This window comes from Mustelus asterias, chromosome 14 (assembly GCF_964213995.1).
Source record: "Mustelus asterias chromosome 14, sMusAst1.hap1.1, whole genome shotgun sequence".
NCBI lineage: Eukaryota > Metazoa > Chordata > Chondrichthyes > Carcharhiniformes > Triakidae > Mustelus > Mustelus asterias.
The window spans coordinates 69159652-69176226 of NC_135814.1; the positions used below are offsets into that span (position 1 = coordinate 69159652).

At 41.8% G+C, this 16575-nt stretch overlaps 1 protein-coding gene across 2 annotated transcripts; it reads left to right on the forward strand.

The window, feature by feature from the left end:
• Positions 1 to 1377: 1377 nt before the first annotated feature.
• adat3 (adenosine deaminase tRNA specific 3) lies at positions 1378 to 5299 on the forward strand. Of its 2 annotated transcripts, none has more exons than XM_078228559.1 (2): positions 1378 to 1512; positions 3984 to 5299. In XM_078228559.1, the coding sequence occupies exons 1-2, from the start codon at positions 1494 to 1496 to the stop codon at positions 5099 to 5101; spliced, it is 1137 nt and encodes a 378-aa protein (XP_078084685.1). In that variant the 5' UTR covers positions 1378 to 1493; the 3' UTR covers positions 5102 to 5299. The 2 variants fall into 2 exon arrangements, with proteins under 2 accessions (XP_078084685.1, XP_078084686.1); XM_078228560.1 differs by having other exon boundaries at positions 1461 to 1646.
• Positions 5300 to 16575: the final 11276 nt, after the last annotated feature.

Below are 16575 nucleotides of genomic sequence, written 5' to 3' on the forward strand. Positions count from 1 at the left end.
GGCGGACACACTGGGAACGTTTAAGACTTATCTAGACAGCTATATGAACGGAGTGGGAAGGGAGGGATACAAAAGAGTGGTCTAGTCTGGACCAGGGAGCGGGGCGGGCTAATTGTTCCTTGTTTCTCGTTTCAAGGCTTCATTCTATGATCATCTTGCTGGTGCCAGTACAGAGCGAGACTGCGGATAGTTGGGAACCTGTCTCGGGGGCAGGGAATTCATATGGTGTACGTGGAAGTGGAAATGACTAGGGTTGGGAAGCATTTCCCGATCAGGGCCATTGTGATCTCCTGGACTCGTTTCGATCGCCTCAGGGGGTCGGAGAGGAATTTCCCAGATTTTTTTTCCCCATATTGGCCCTGGGGTTTTTCACTTTGGATTTTCGCCTCTCCCTGGAGATCACATGGTCTGGAATGGGGGGGTGGGGGTGAGTTAATAGGTTGTAATGAACGAAGCGTCGTGGCTGTGAGGGACAGCTCGGTGGATGGGATGTTGGTGTGTGGATGGGCTGGAGGGTTGGGCGGGGATCCTGGATTCGGTCCTGGGCCGGGGAGCGGCGCGGGCTTGGAGGGCCGAAGGGCCTGTTCCTGTGCTGTATTGTTCTTTGTTCTTTGATGTAAGTTTTGTAAAGAACTCTGATCTGTTACACTAGGGGTCCCGAAACGTCGCAGGGGTGGGTGATGGTGGTGAAACAGGGGCTGATTGCTGTGTGTGACAAGGTGGGGGCAGGGGAGGGAGACGCGAGAGTGGCTGACCACTGTATGTGTGGGGGAGGGGCAAGGGGCTGATTACTGTGTGTGGGAGGAAGGGAAAGGGGTGGATTACAGTATCTATGTGGGGGTGAGCTGTCACTGAGGAATATGGAAAGCTTGACATGAAGCAGACATACATTAAATATTAATTTTACAAATACTTTAAAAACAGGTGTTTATATTTATATGATGTATTATTGAACATTGGTCCATAATATGCAAACATTAACATGTTGAATATTACGAGGCTGATTGCTCTTGTTGGCATCTGAGTTACATTAGTTTTCAAGTTTTAAAATGGTCCCACGTTGAAAAATAGTTTGTGAAGCACAATGTTTAAGATTAAATAAACCACCAATAAACCATTATAAACGACTAAACCAATCCAACTACCAATCTATATTGACATTTTCTTGGAAAAATAATCACTCAATTTTTACAACAAATTTCTTGATTAAATAAAATCTCTTAATTTGTGTGAGAGTGGGTTTAGCATGACTGAAATTATTTAATTTCAGTTAACGGATGCTTCTGGAATTTCTCATCTCATAATTGATCGTTTTTAGTTGCTGAAATGAACAATTGAGTGGAGATTGTGTGGTGCTGCCCTCAGAAAGCGACCGGTACTGCTGCAAGGGGATACATGTTGTTGAGGCGCCATGAAAGCGGCGGAAGAAGCATGGGGGAGCTGTTTTAGGGTGGGACTCTGATAGCTCGGGTCCGGTAGCTGGGGATTGAGACATGCTCGAGTTGTTAGCGGGTAAGGAGACGCCGTTAGCGGCTGAAAGAACAGCAACAACCCGGAGCTGGGGAATCTGGTTTCCGATCGCAGGACTTTATACTTATATCATCAGTGCATTGATTCCGCCTCCCTCGCCCATTTTATTATTGACGGTAAGGGGCCTGGGAGCTGGCCAATCCACGCTAGGATAGGGAGGACCAGGAGGCTCAGTTTTTTAAAAGTTAATTTATTAGTGTCTTGTGGCTCACATCAACACTACAATAAAGTTACTGTGAAAATCCCCCAGTCGCCACACTTCGGCACCTGTTCAGGTACACTGAGAGATAATTTAGCATGGGCAATGCACCTAACCTCCTAAGACCACTCAGTATCTTGCAATGTCCCCGCCCCCAACATTGCATTGCCGTAATTTCTTGAAATAATTCATCCTAAGACCACTCAGTATCTCACAATGACTCCCCCCCCCCCCCCCTGCCAATGTTGCATTTGCAGTAATTTCTTGAAATAATTTCAGACTTTTCACCTCAATTACTCGATCTCCAGATCTATCTCAAGTGCCGATCAGTCTTCCCTGAATAATGTCCTATTATTATCATTGCCAATATCACCCTTTAATGCTTCAAACCTGTGACATTTGCTCTACTCTCATAATCAATAGTCTCACTGTAATGTAATCTCTTGGATGTAACATTTCCAGTCCATTAACTGTCTGCTGTTCCTCTAAATTCTCATCTCCCACCTTTTTTCATTTGACATAATTTGATATAAGCTGTTGGCTACTGTTGTGTTCCTTCTCTGCACTGCCTCCAGCAGTTGGATGCCTGGCTTTGTAACCAGAGTTGAACACAGTACTGCAATCACTGTACACTTTTTTCACCGCTTCCTCTGATTTGTCTCCTTTTCTGTTGGCTATGTCATTAAACATTCTGCTAGATGATTAGCTCTACCCCACCTCGGCCTCTTTGTTTTCATTTTATTTAATTTTGAACTGTTCTCTACCTTTTATTTCTTTACTGCCTTTCTTTATTTTTCTTCTCCCCCACTCTTTCCCCATATTTTATCCCCCTTTTCTTACCTTTTCTCCCCTTTTCCACACTTTCTTAATTTTACCTCTCTCCCACCTGTCTCCCCTCCCCCACTTCTTGATCTGTCACGGCTTACCCTCTGATATTCTCTTTATGGACTGCCATTAGCACCTTTTAACCTTTCCCCTTGTTTTTCTGGTTATGACTCATCTTTCATTCCGTCACCCTACAGTATAAACTCCCACCTTCTATATCTTTTAGCTTTGTCAAAGGGTAATATGAAGTCGAAACGTCAGCTCTTTTTTCTCCTTACATATGTTGCCAGACCTGCTGAGATTTTCCAGTATTTTCTCTTTTGGATCCTGCTAGCTTTGTTGATTTGTTGATTACTGCCCCGCATTGATGCTGAGTATTAAGGCATGTAACAAGCTTGAAGCCCCTTTTCCTGTTCCCACCTATTTTTACACCATTTGAGGAGATCATCTCAGCTATTTCCTACACACAAGAATTAGGAGTAGGGCATTCAACCCCTCGAGCCTGCATCATCACACAATAAGATAATGGCTGATCTGTTTGTGGTCTCCCCCTTCCTTCCTGCCCCCATAATCCTTGACCCTTTTGCCGATCAAAAATTTGTCACTCAGTCTTGAATATATTCAATGACCCAGCCTCCACTGCTCTCTAGGGAAGAGAATGCCACAGATTAGTGACCCTCTGAGAAAAAAAATCTCATAGCAGTCTTAATTGGGAAATCCTCCATTTTTAAACGGTACCTCTCAGCCCCAGACTCCCCACAAGGGGAAACTGCTCTCCGCATCTACTCTGTCAGGTCCCCTCAGTATGTTATATGTTTCAATAATAATTTCTGCTTCATTTCTGTAGAGAAAGCATAAGAGTTGAAAATCCTATAATACCGTGGGAACTAGGAATGGTTCATTATAGTATGATCAGTCACTGCATTACTCGTATATGTTATTTTCTCTGATCCCCTGCTGGCACATTGTATCCTCTACTCATTAGTGTTAAAGCCAAAGAACATTCGCAGATGAACCTTGAAATATATCCTGAAGAATATATATGGTTTATTGATATTAACTTAATGTCTAAGTATCAACATCTCAACTGGAAATAATTGATGCTAATTTTTGGTAATAAAATGGAAAGTGTTCTGTCGGTCAGCATTAACATTCCTCACCATGAATGTGCTAATTTTAATAAAAGGTACAGTAAGAGTAAAGGCAGGTAGATAGTTTACACAGAGCAAATACTCTTTCAAGTAAAATAGAATCGAAATTGGAGCTTCTGGGTCAAAGATGTGTAGTCTTTCATAGTCTCAGTGTATATTCCAAATAGATTGTCTGTTTTTGGCGACTGTTTTGTAAAGGAACTATTTGGGAAAAATGGAAGATACAATTTTTGGACTTTGATTTAATGAGTGCTTAATTGTTTTCCTATTCCCTTCAGCTTCTGACTCTCTCTGCAACAAATCTCCCAATTCTTATATTGAAGGTATAATGGAGCCACAGTGCAAAAAGAGAAAAACAAAGGCAATCAGTACTTGGGAGTTGATGCCTGTGCTTTCAGATGAGAAATTGTGTGAAGTTGAACTACTAGAAGCATATGCAGCCCCTATTATCAATAAAAAACAAACATCTTGTCTTGTTAAACAATTGGCTTGCCTCTATCCACTGAACAATCTTCCACATATCAAGAGAGTACGAACCTGCAGAAACAAGAACACTAACCATTCTTTAGAAATCATCATTTGTCTACTCAGGGATTTGAATGGCACGGATGTACCACATGGAGAAATATCTCTTAGTGACCTCTTTCCTGAAGGAAAGGCTGATGGCATTGGACTTGGAGAACCTTTCCAGGTCAAGATACCAGCATGCCAACCGTTGACCAGACCTCAGTTTGAAGCAGCTAGCCAGCACTGGCCAACAACCTTTCATGAAAACAAGCAGGTGACTGATGCCCTCCGAGGTCAACTTTTTAACACCGAAGAGAGAGCAAAGATGCAGACCTTTATGGAAAAAGCTATCGAAGCAGCTAAGCTGGGAAAGGAAATGGGGATGGAGCCAGTCGGTGCAGTGATTGTTAACCCAGCCACTGATGAGGTTATTGCAGTAGGTCATGACTGCAGAAATGGACCAAATCCACTGCTTCATGCAGTAATGGTGTGCATTGATCTAGTTGCCTATGGACAAGGTGGTGGTGCTTATAATCATAACAAATATCCTAACTGTCATTTTAAATCCATAGCATCCTTTGCCCATGACCATGCAATCAACATTGGTAAACCTTTGCTTCCTCCAGAGGATTATAGTACCTCAGGAGCTGCTGTAAATGGGTTGCCCTACATATGCACTGGCTTTGATTTATACGTTTCCAGAGAACCATGTGTAATGTGTGCAATGGCACTGGTCCATTCCAGAATACGTGCAGTTTTTTATGCCACATCTTCTCCTGATGGAGCATTGGGCACCAAATATAAAATACATACAAAAAAGGATCTTAATCACCATTATGATGTTTTTAAAGGATTGATGGAAGAAGAATGTCAGCTTCTTTTTTCTTAATATTAAACAGTAGTTTCAGTTTTGCTTGTGGAACAAAATGTATTTTTAGTACAGATTTTATTTTTAAATGCATTTTCATTTTAAATACTGTTTTAATTCCAATGGACTATCAGCTCTTCATTTCCAGGAAACTATTTACAATTATGAAGAGTCTTGTAACTCCTTGATATTTTGCTACTTATTAAACAATTAATACAGAATTTTTGGACTTTGATTTAATGAATGCTTAATTGTTTTCCTATTCCCTTCAGCTTTTGACTCTCACTGTAACTGTGGAGAACTGGCTTGGTCATAGAAGACAGAGGGTGGTAGTGGAAGGGTCTTTTTCCGGCTGGAGGCCTGTGACTAGTGGTGTACCGCAGGGCTCTGTATTGGGACCTCTGCTGTTTGTGATTTATATAAATGATCTGGAAGAAGGAGTAACTGGGGTGATCAGTAAGTTTGCGGACGACACAAAACTGGCAGGACTTGCAGATAGTGAGGAACATTGTCAGAGGCTACAGAAGGATATAGATAGGCTGGAAATTTGGGCAAGGAAATGGCAGATGGAGTTCAATCCTGATAAATGCGAAGTGATGCATTTTGGTGGGAATAATGTAGGGAGGAGCTACACGATAAATGGAAGAACCATAAAGGGTGTAGAGACGCAGAGGGACCTGGGTGTGCAAGTCCACAGATCTTTGAAGGTGACGTCACAGGTGGAGAAGGTGGTGAAGAAGGCATATGGCATGCTTGCCTTTATAGGACGGGGCATAGAGTATAAAAGTTGGGGTCTGATGTTGCAGATGTATAGAACGTTGGTTCGGCCGCATTTGGAATACTGCGTCCAGTTCTGGTCGCCACACTACCAGAAGGACGTGGAGGCTTTGGAGAGAGTACAGAGGAGGTTTACCAGGATGTTGCCTGGTATGGAGGGGCTTGGTTATGAGGAGAGATTGGGGAAACTGGGGTTGTTCTCCTTGGAAAGACGGAGGATGAGGGGAGACTTAATAGAGGTGTATAAAATTATGAAAGGCATAGATAGGGTGAACGGTGGGAAGCTTTTCCCCGGGTCGGTGGTGACGTTCACGAGGGGTCATAGGTTCAAGGTGAAGGGGGGGAGGTTTAACACAGATATCAGAAGGACATATTTCACACAGAGGGTCGTGGGGGCCTGGAATGTGTTGCCGGGCAAGGTGGTGGAGGCGGACACACTGGGAACGTTTAAGACTTATCTAGACAGCTATATGAACGGAGTGGGAATGGAGGGATACAAAAGAGTGATCTAGTTTGGACCAGGGAGCGGCGCGGGCTAATTGTTCCTGGTTTCTCGTTTCAAGGCTTCATTCTACGATCATCTTACTGGTGCCAGTACAGAGTGAGACTGCGGATAGTTGGGAACCTGTCTCGGGGGCAGGGGATTCATATGGTGTTCGTGGAAGTGGAAATGACTAGGGTTGGGAAGCATTTTCCGATCGGGGCCATTGTGATCTCCAGGACTCGTTTCGATCGCCTCAGGGGGTCGGAGAGGAATTTCCCAGATTTTTTTTTCCCCATATTGGCCCTGGGGTTTTTCACTCTGGGTTTTCGCCTCTCCCTGGAGATCACATGGTCTGGAATGGGGGGGTGGGGGTAAGTTAATAGGTTGTAATGAACAAAGCATCGTAGCTGTGAGGGACAGCTCGGTGGATAGGATATTGGTATGTAGATAGGCTGGAAAATTGGGCGGGGATCCTGGATTCAGGATTCAATCCTGGACCGGGGAGCGGCGCGGGCTTGGAGGGCCGAAGGGCCTGTTCCTGTGCTGTATTGTTCTTTGTTCTTTGTTCTTTGTAACAAATCTCCCAATTCTTATGTTGAAGGTATAATGGAGCCACAGTGCAAAAAGAGAAAAACAAAGGCGTTAATGTACTAAAATTCATCATGGTATTAGACTCTGCAACAGAAGAGGAATAAACATTAGGGGTTTTTGAGTGATCCATCTTTGCATGAAATAGGTCTGGACAGGCAACAGCAAAGTTGACCATAAATGTTGTATATGTTGGAACAGGAATAGCCTCAGGTCAGGAATTAATATACATGATTTTTAAAAAATGTTTGAATTGACAGTTTGTATTTATATACCTTTCCTCACACTGAGAAGTGCCATAAGTACTTTACAATGATTGTGGAGAGGAAGTGAAAACAATCAAAGAGAAGGGTTGATAGTCTTGACAGTAAAGGAGGAGATGACAAGACAAGGCAAGGAGATGGGAGGACGGGAGTTTCAGTCAATGAGAATAAAGTGACTTACGGAGAAACAATAGTGAAATGGGGAGCAGGAAGTAGGCTGTAACGAAAGTGTGTGCAAAGGCACATTAGATGTAAGAAAATGAAAGATTGAAGTCATTTAAAGGCGAAGCTCAACCAGATCAATTCCAAGGGGAGCTAATGTTTCTGCAAAGTTTGGGGATGCAGGCCTTAGTTCAGATGAGAATTTTGTTGAGATGTTTTGGATGTGTTGTGATTTATACAGGACAGAAGTGGAAAAAGCCAACAAAGTGCTGGAGAATTTCAGTCCCTAATAGAGGCATAAGTTAGGATTTCTACTCTACAGGAGGGAGAAGTTTGTTAGAGGCAAGCAATGTTTAGGGATGATAAAGCAGTCTTAGTATCAAAGAAGCTGCAATTTGGCCAAGTAATGTACCATATTTTTACGCAAGAACATTTATGTATATCCACTAACTGAACTTTACAGTATCACAATATATATCTAAGTACCCTTACAAAGATGAAAAACCAGCCCATTACTAGAAATGGTTGACCCTTGGGTTCTGAGATGCTCATAATTCAAACATAACTACAACTAAGCTGCAAGAGTGAGAGGATAATTATTTATCCATTAACATACTCAAATGTTGTAAGGTTCAGATATTTTAAAAAGTATAGCTTGCAAATATTTAAACTGTTGACGAGATTATAGCATTTTAACAGTAACATTTTGAACAAAATTGTGCAAAGATAAATTATTCCTCTTCTTCCTTCTCAATGTGTCTGTAGCTTTTGACATGGTTGACCACACCATCCTCTTCCAATGTTTCTCTATTGTCATCCAGCTGGGTGGGACTGCTCTCACCTGGTTTCATTCTTACCTACCTAATTATTGCCAGTGTATCACTTGCAATCTCTTCTCTTTCCACTCACACACACATACCCTTGTTGTCCTCCAAGGATCTCTTCTTGGCCCCCTCTCCTTCTCATCTACATGCTGGATCACTCAAAAACCCCCAATGTTTATTCCACTTCTGTTGCTGAGTCTAATACCATGACAAATTTTAGTACATTAACGCCTTTGCACTGTACTGTATTGTTCTTTGTTCTTTGCTGTCCCTCAGCAATATCATCTGAAAACACAATGTTAGTTTTCACGTGTATACTGCCGACACCCAGCTCTCTCTCACCACCACTTCTCCTTGACTTCTCCATTGTTGCTAAATTATCAGACTGTTTATCTGACATCCAGTACTGAATGAGCAGAAATTTCCTCCAATTAAATATTGGGAAGACTGAAATAATTGTTTGCAATCCTTGCTCCTAACTCTGTTTCCTAGCTACTGATTCTGTTCCTCTCCCTAGTAGCAGTTTGAAACCAAACCAGTATGTTTGCAATTTTGGTATTTGTCCACAAGATGAGCTTTGGATCACATATCCAGGCTATCACTAAAACTATCCCAACTGCCTATCATCATTTCATTTCATAAATTATCATTTCATAAATCACTATCATTTTCACCTCCGCAAATTTGCCCATTTCAGCTTATTTTGTGCTGAAACCCTCATTCACACATTTGTTACCTCTAGGCTTCCCTATTCCCATGCAGTTGACTGGTCTCCCATGTTTTACTCTACGTTATTATCCAAACTCCACTCATGTCTTAACTCGCGCCAAATTCCATTCACCTATCCCCTCTGTCTTTGCTGACTTAAATTTACTCCTGGTCAAATAATGTCTTGACTTTAACATCCTCATCCTTGCTTTTGAATCCCTCCATGGCCTCTACCCTCTCTATCTTTCAAGTCAGATTCTCAACCCTCTTGAGATATCTGTGCTCATCTAATTCTGGGCTTTTGAGAATCCTCAGTTTAAATTGCTCCATCGTTGGTGGCTGCCTGTTGAGCTGTCTAGCCCCTAAGCTTTTGAATTCCGTCCCTAAACCTCTCTGCCTTCTTTAAGACACTCTATCTCTAACGAAACTTTTGGTCGTCTAATCTAATATCTCCTTACATGCTCAGGGTCATATTTTATTTTATAATGCTTCTCTGAAGCAGCTTCGGACCTTTTATTACTGTTATACAACTATAAGTTGTAATACAGCCAGAGGGTAAGTTGACAAAATGGAGGCCCAAGACCAAAATGACGTTCTTACTGTTATACAAACCTGGATAAAGTTTACAGCAGCTTAAGGAGAAGTAGAGTTGATTGTAGCATAGTGGTTTCTGTGGAGTACAGATTGTGTAGCTTGGAGACATGAACTGAAACACTGCAGTGTGCCATGATGGGATAATTACAGCACGAGTTTGCATAGACGATTTTCATTCTAAAAGTGGACAAATGAACTTTTAGATGATGAATTCTGTCACAGGCAGAATTCTGTTCAGTTCCAAATTATTAATTTTGGTAGCGTTTTAATAACTTAAATTGGTTTTAAAATTGCTAATGTTAAGATGTAAACTGTCTATTCCTTTGGCTACAAATTGGGAACAGTATTGGAAGACTACAGCACATTAAGATATTTCATATCTGATCCAATTATGCCTTGTTCATACATTGCTGAGTCTGCAAACCCTGGACAATGTATGGCATTGTCAAGGTCCTGTTGTTTTCATTGATTTATAACTTTTGGTTTGGAGGCCTCTTGGTCTGGGCATATTCAAGAGACTTTCACCATATCGTCACTGTTAAGTCATGGCATTGTTGTGAAATGGGATTCCTTAGACTGAAGTAACAACCTTCAAAAGCTCAAAACATCGTGGAAAGCTGTAAAATAGTGTGGAAGTTTAACTTTGTAGTGCCGTGTAGTCAGCAACACTTGATGGAAGTCAAAGATAGCAAAGGCTTGGAATTTAAAAATAAACCTGTCTTTAGTAGAAATGTAGAATGTGCTGGGGACCTGGAGTACAGCCAATCTAATAACTCTTCAAAAATGGAGAGACAAATAAGTCACATAACAATACACCAATTCTTCATTGAGGTTGTGACTGAAATTTGCCAACTACTGCTACCACAAACCCCATCTGTGTATAAATGGCGTGAGGATAGTTTTGCCTGTGGCTATCAAGGTGACAGTGGCACATGACTTTTCCAAGCTGCTGTTGGGAGATCAAAGCAACATCTTGCAGTAGCACGCTGCTCCATAAAGGATGTCACAAGTGATGCACTGAGAATCAGTTTCATCTCGTTCAATTTTTGCCAGAGACAAGAAGCAGAGCGAGCATGAAGGCTGGCACAGATTTCAGTCTTCCTCATGGTGCAGGGTGCTATTGACTGCATGTACACTGCCATGCATGTGTTGCATGTTGAATGTGACCATTTTTATGTGCTGAAAGGGATTCAACACCCTGACTGCATTACTTTTGACATGGCTTTGAGGGAACCCATGCTTATCTATGATGACAATCATGCTGTTACAGGGAACATTATAGAGCACACTATTAGCATCCTGAAGCAACATTTTTGCTGCCTGGACCGTTCTGGAGGAACCCTGCAATACGAGCTAAACAGGCAACCAAATTTGTGGTTGTATGCAGCATAAGCTTGCCTCTTCAGTGACAAGAGCTTTTCACTGGGTGGCATGGTGGCACAGTGGTTAGCACTGCTGCCTCACAGCTCCAGGGACCCAGGTTCTATTCCCGGTTTGGTTCACTGTCTGTGGAGTTTGCACGTTCTCCCCATGTCTGCGTGGGTTTCCTCTGGGTGCTGCGGTTTCCTCCCACAGTCCAAAGGTGATGCAGTTTAGATTCATTGGCCATGGTAAGTTGCCCCTTAGTGTCCCAGGATGCGTAGGTTAGAGGGATTAGTAGGGTAAGTATGTGGGATTATGGGCCTGCGTGGGATTGTTGTTGGCGCAGACCCAATGGGCCGAATGGCGTCCTTCTGCACTGTAGGGATTCTATGATTCTCTCATCAGGTGAGAAGCTGAGGAGGACAAGTGCAACACGAAGTAGAGAAAGAGAAAGGGAGGCACCTACATTCTGCAACTTTCTCTTCAGGTTCTACACAAAACAAATTAATGGGTGTTACCAGTAACCTCAGCCAAACCTCCCCATTTAATAACCATTGTGTCATCCTTTCCATTAGCACAAAATAAAAATCACGAGAAAATACACATTCAAATCCAATCATTACATAATACAGACAAATAATCACCCTTATTTATTTTGTGTCTGTCTTCCGTGTACCTTTACCTAACCTGTTTTTACAAGGTGCTTCATCTCAGTCTGGGTTGGCTGACAGACAGCAGCAAGGTCACTGGTGGGTAAAGATGGAAGCAGAATGCCGTCATTCTGAGAGGATAGCATGTTTGTCCTGAAGCCACATCCACTCACCTGGGGCAGCGCTTCAGCACGTCTTGTCATCTATTAGAGAACAAATTGTTGGGAGTGTTGTCATGTCATGGAAGCCCCTTTGAATAGTGATATCCAAAGCCATGATGGTAATCTGAGCTTCCGTTACAATATTCAGACCTTTGACATCGATGCTCTATCATGGTGCTTTCCACAGATGTGTTGATGGAAATGACCACTTATCCTATGTTAGAAACAATGGATCTCCAAGCACTATGCAACTCCCTCAACTAAATTGATGTTGGTTCTTCCATACACCGTGACATTGTGTGCAAGATCTTTAGTACATCAAGCATTTATTTGTATGCATCCCTCAGCCTTCTGCTGTAGCCTACCCTATCATTGCTTTCTTCTGACTCCTTTGCAATGGAACTAGTTTGCAGCTCTCCAGTGATCTGCCAGCTATCCCCTTGTGAGATTGGGAAGAAGAAAGCTTATGACATGCATAGGCAGCTGGGATCAAGTGGATCCCTTGAAAAGTGTAGAGGGTGTCAGAATAAAGTTGAGAGAAATCAGGAGGTCAAAAAGGGGACACAAGATTGCTTTGGCAGATAAGGCAAAGGCGAATCCAAAGAGCTTCCACAACTATATAAAGGACAAAAGACTAATGAGGTAAAGAATAGGGCCTCTTAACGATCAACAAGGTCATCTATGTGCGGATCCACAAGAGATGGGTGAGACCCAAAATGAATATTTCTCATCAGTATTTACTGTTGAGAAAGGCCTGTGAAAGGCTTGAGAAAGATGTGCGGGCTAGGTTGATTGGCCAGGTTAAAATTGCCCTTGAGATGCGTAGGTTAGAGGGATTAGTGGGTAAATATGTGGGGGTACGGCCTGGGTGGGATTGTGGTCGGTGCAGACTCGATGGGCCGAATGGCCTCCTTCTGCACTGTAGGGTTTCTATGATTTCTATGAAGGCATGGAAGTTAGGGAACTTGGGGAAATAAATAGTGATAATTGAGGAGTGTACATATTACAGAGAATGAGGTGCCTGGAAGTCTTAAAGTGCATCAAAATAGATAAATCCCTGGGACCTGATGAAATGTACCCCAGGATATTGGGGGAGGCTAGGGAGGAAATTGAGGGTCCCCTAGCAGAGATATTTGAATCATCGACAGCCACAGGTGAGGTGCCTGAAGATTGGAGGGTGGCAAATGTTGTGCCTTTGTTTAAGGACTGCATGGAAAAGCCTGGGAACTACAAGCCGGTGAGCCCAATGTCTGTAGTGGATATGTTGTTAGAAGGTATTCTGAGAGACAGACCTACAGGCATTTAAAGAGGCAAGGACTGATTAGGGACAGTCAGCATGGCTTTGAGATCATGTCTCATCAATTTGATTTGAGTTTTTTGAAGGGGTAACGAAGAAGGTAGATGAAGACAGTGCAGTTGACATTGTCTACATGGACTTTAGCAAGGCTTTTGACAAGGTAGCGCATGGTAGATTGTTGCATAAGGTTTAATCTCATGGGGTCCAGAGTGAGGTAGCCAATTGAATGCAAAATTGGCTTGATGACAGAAGACAGAGGGTGGTTGTAGAGTGTTATTTTTCAAACTGGAGGCTTATGACCAGTGGTGTGTTTCAGGGATCGGTGCTGGATCCACTGTTACTTGTCATTTTTATTAATGATTTAATTGGGAATTTAGGAGGCATGGTTAGAAAGTTTGCAAATGACACTAAGATTGGTGGCATAGTGGACAGTGAAGGTTATCTAGGATTGCAACGGGATCTTGATCAATTAGGCCAGTGGGCTGATGAATGGCAGGTGGAGTTTAATTTAGATAAATGCGAGGTGATGCATTATGGTAGATCGAACCAAGGCAGGACTTACTCAGTTAATGGTAGGGCATTGGGGAGAGTTGTAGAACAAAGAGTTCTAGGGGTACAGGTTCATAGCTCCTTGAATATGGAGTCACAGGTGGACAGGGTGGTGAAGAAGGCATTCGGCATACTTGGTTTCATTGGTCAGAATATTGAATACAGGAGTTGAGATGTCTTGTTGAATTTGTACAGGACATTGATAAGGCCATACTCGGAATACTGTGTACAGTTCTGGTCATCTTATTATAGAAAAGATATTGTTAAACTAGAAAGAATGCAGAAAAGATTTACTAGGATGCTACTGGGACTTGATGGTTTTGAGTTATAAGGAGGCTGGATAAACTGGGACTTTTTTTCCTAGAGTGTAGGAGATTTAGGGGTGGTCTTATTGAGGTCTATAACATAATGAGGTGCATAGATAAGGTAGATGGTCAACATTTTTTCCCAACAGTACGGGAGTCTAAAACTAGATAGCATAGGTTTAAGGGGAGAGGTACAAAAGGGTCCAGAGGGCAATTTTTTCACACAGAGGGTTGTGAGTGTCTGGAACGAGTTGTCAGAGGTAGTAGTGGAGGCGGGTGCAATTTTGTATTTTAAAAAGCATTTAGACAATTACATGGGTAATATTGGTACAGAGGGATATGGGCTAAATGCAGGCAATTGGGACTAGCTTAATGGTAAAAACTGGGCGGCATGGACAAGTTGGGCCGAAGGGCCTGTTTCCATGCTGTAAACCTCTATGATCTATAACTTCCTGCACTGTATTCCTGCTCTTGCAACCCCAAATTGATTTCCCCCACTACATCAAGGATGGGATAGGTGAAGAATTAAAATGACTGGCAATCAGAAAACCACAGTCACACTCAAGTAAATGAAGGTGTTCCGCAAAGTGAACATCCAATCCACATTTGGCCTCCGCAATGTAGAGGCTGCATCGTGAGCAGTAAATGTAGAATACTAAATTGAAAGAAGTCCAAAGTCAGCATTGTAATTTTCCCAGCCTGCTACCAAGGTGACCTCAAACTCTCACTCTTCCAATGAAGCTCAAGCAGCACATCTTTCAGTTCGGCATTTTGCAGTCTACAGCAGCCACCAGCCATGCTGAGGATTTTCAGTGTTTATATCAATCCAAGGTTCTGTATTTAGACTAGATCCCGATGTGCAGTTTAATCATTTTAATAAAATACACTGGTTGATGTAGGATACTGAGAAAAATTAGAGAACGTTTTTAAAAAATAAAACACACTCTTCATTCTGGACACTTTTTCTCCAATCAAGGTGTCCATCAAAAACTTTACATAGCACTTTTAACATAAACCATCTCAAGGTACTTCACAAGAACCTTGCAAGAGAGGGTATGACACCAGGCCACATATGAATTAGGTCAGGTGACCAAAAGCTTATATCTGTATTTGTTTTTTTTGAAATAGTCACCAAATATTCCCCAAGGGGCAGCACGGTAGCATAGTGGTTAGCACTGCTGCTTCACAGCATCAGGGACCCAGGTTTGATTCCCAGCTTGGGTCACTGTGTGGAATTTGCACATTCTCCTCATGTCTGCATGGGTTTCCTCCGACATTCTGAAAGTTGAGCTGGTTAGGTGCATTGACCTGGATAGGTGCTGGATTGGGGCGACTAGGGAAATTTCACAGTAACTTCATTGCAGTGTTAATGTAAGCCTCATCTGTGACTAATAAATAAACTTTAAGTCCTGGGACTAATTATTCCTATTTTGATCAGAACAAAGTGCAAATTATGCCACTGTGCAGTCTTGAGGATTTTTTCTACATTTATCCTCAATGTTCAGTCTCCAATTTGTGTTATCAGTAGGTATGCATGGAGTCCTTACTTGTGAACTGAACCATAGCTAAATTTGGGTAATTTTAAAATGCACTTTTGCAATTGAGGATATTGAGTGCATTAAATTTTCACTGCACAGTGGGAAAGGTAGGTAACAATTGAATCCTAGACATAAATTTATTTTAAGTTGCAAAAGAGGAAAATTGTGTCCTTTTCCTCTTTGGCAAATTAAAATAAGTTTGCGTCTAACATTCAATTGTATTAAAATGTCTTTTTTTTCCCTTGGTATCTGACTTGTACCAATAGATTATAAAATTTCCAACTTGGGAAAAAACCCAACGTAGCTTCCCATGAAAATAGAAACTGACCTATATGTACTTTTTATGGAATTGGTTCTTATATTTGTCTATTGAGTATAAATAGAATTAAGTCAATTTGAATATGCTGTAATAAAAGTTGAGTTCAAAGTCTTACGACTCCAAAATAAGGGTTTAGGTGAAGAAACACCATATGTACAGAGATAGGCTCTTGAATTTTTTAAAAAAATAATTGCCTTTCTGTGATAACTTTCAAAATGGTAGCAGAATGGCACAACCTAACAGGTTAGCACTGCTGCCTCACAGGTTCGATTCCCGGCTTGGGTCAGTGTCTGTGAGGAGTCTGCATGTTTTCCACCTTTTTACGTGGGTTTCCTCTGGGTGTATTGGCCATGCTAAATTCTCCCTCAGTGTACCCAAACAGGCGCCGGAGTGTGGCAACTCGGGGATTTTCACAGTAACTTCATTGCAGTGTTAATGTAAGCCTACTTGTGACACTCTCAAATAAAACTTTAAAAACCTCGATGGTCAATTGGTCTACATGTGAACAAAGTTACAGGAGTGTTAGAAATGAGGTTGGAATAAATTAAAGGAAAAAAGCAACACCAAACACAAAATTAATTTATACAACAAACAGTAGATTACAGCAGAATATAGATTTCTCTCCATTACATTAGCATTTAACATTATGCCAGTTCTTGTTACTTTTTCAATTTTAAATGGAGACAATTACCATTCAAAATGCAGCACCAATTCCCAAATCAATCAGCGCATTTTCAAAAAAAAATTCAGTCACAATTCTAAGGTCAAAACAGTTTTATTGTTTATAAAGAATTAACTCCCCCCAAGTTGTTTGAATTGCATAGAAGGAACATGCAGATGTTTTGCAATTTTGGAAATACTAGTAGAAAGTTCAATTGTCTTGAGCTTTTTAATTTGTTTGTAATTAATACTAA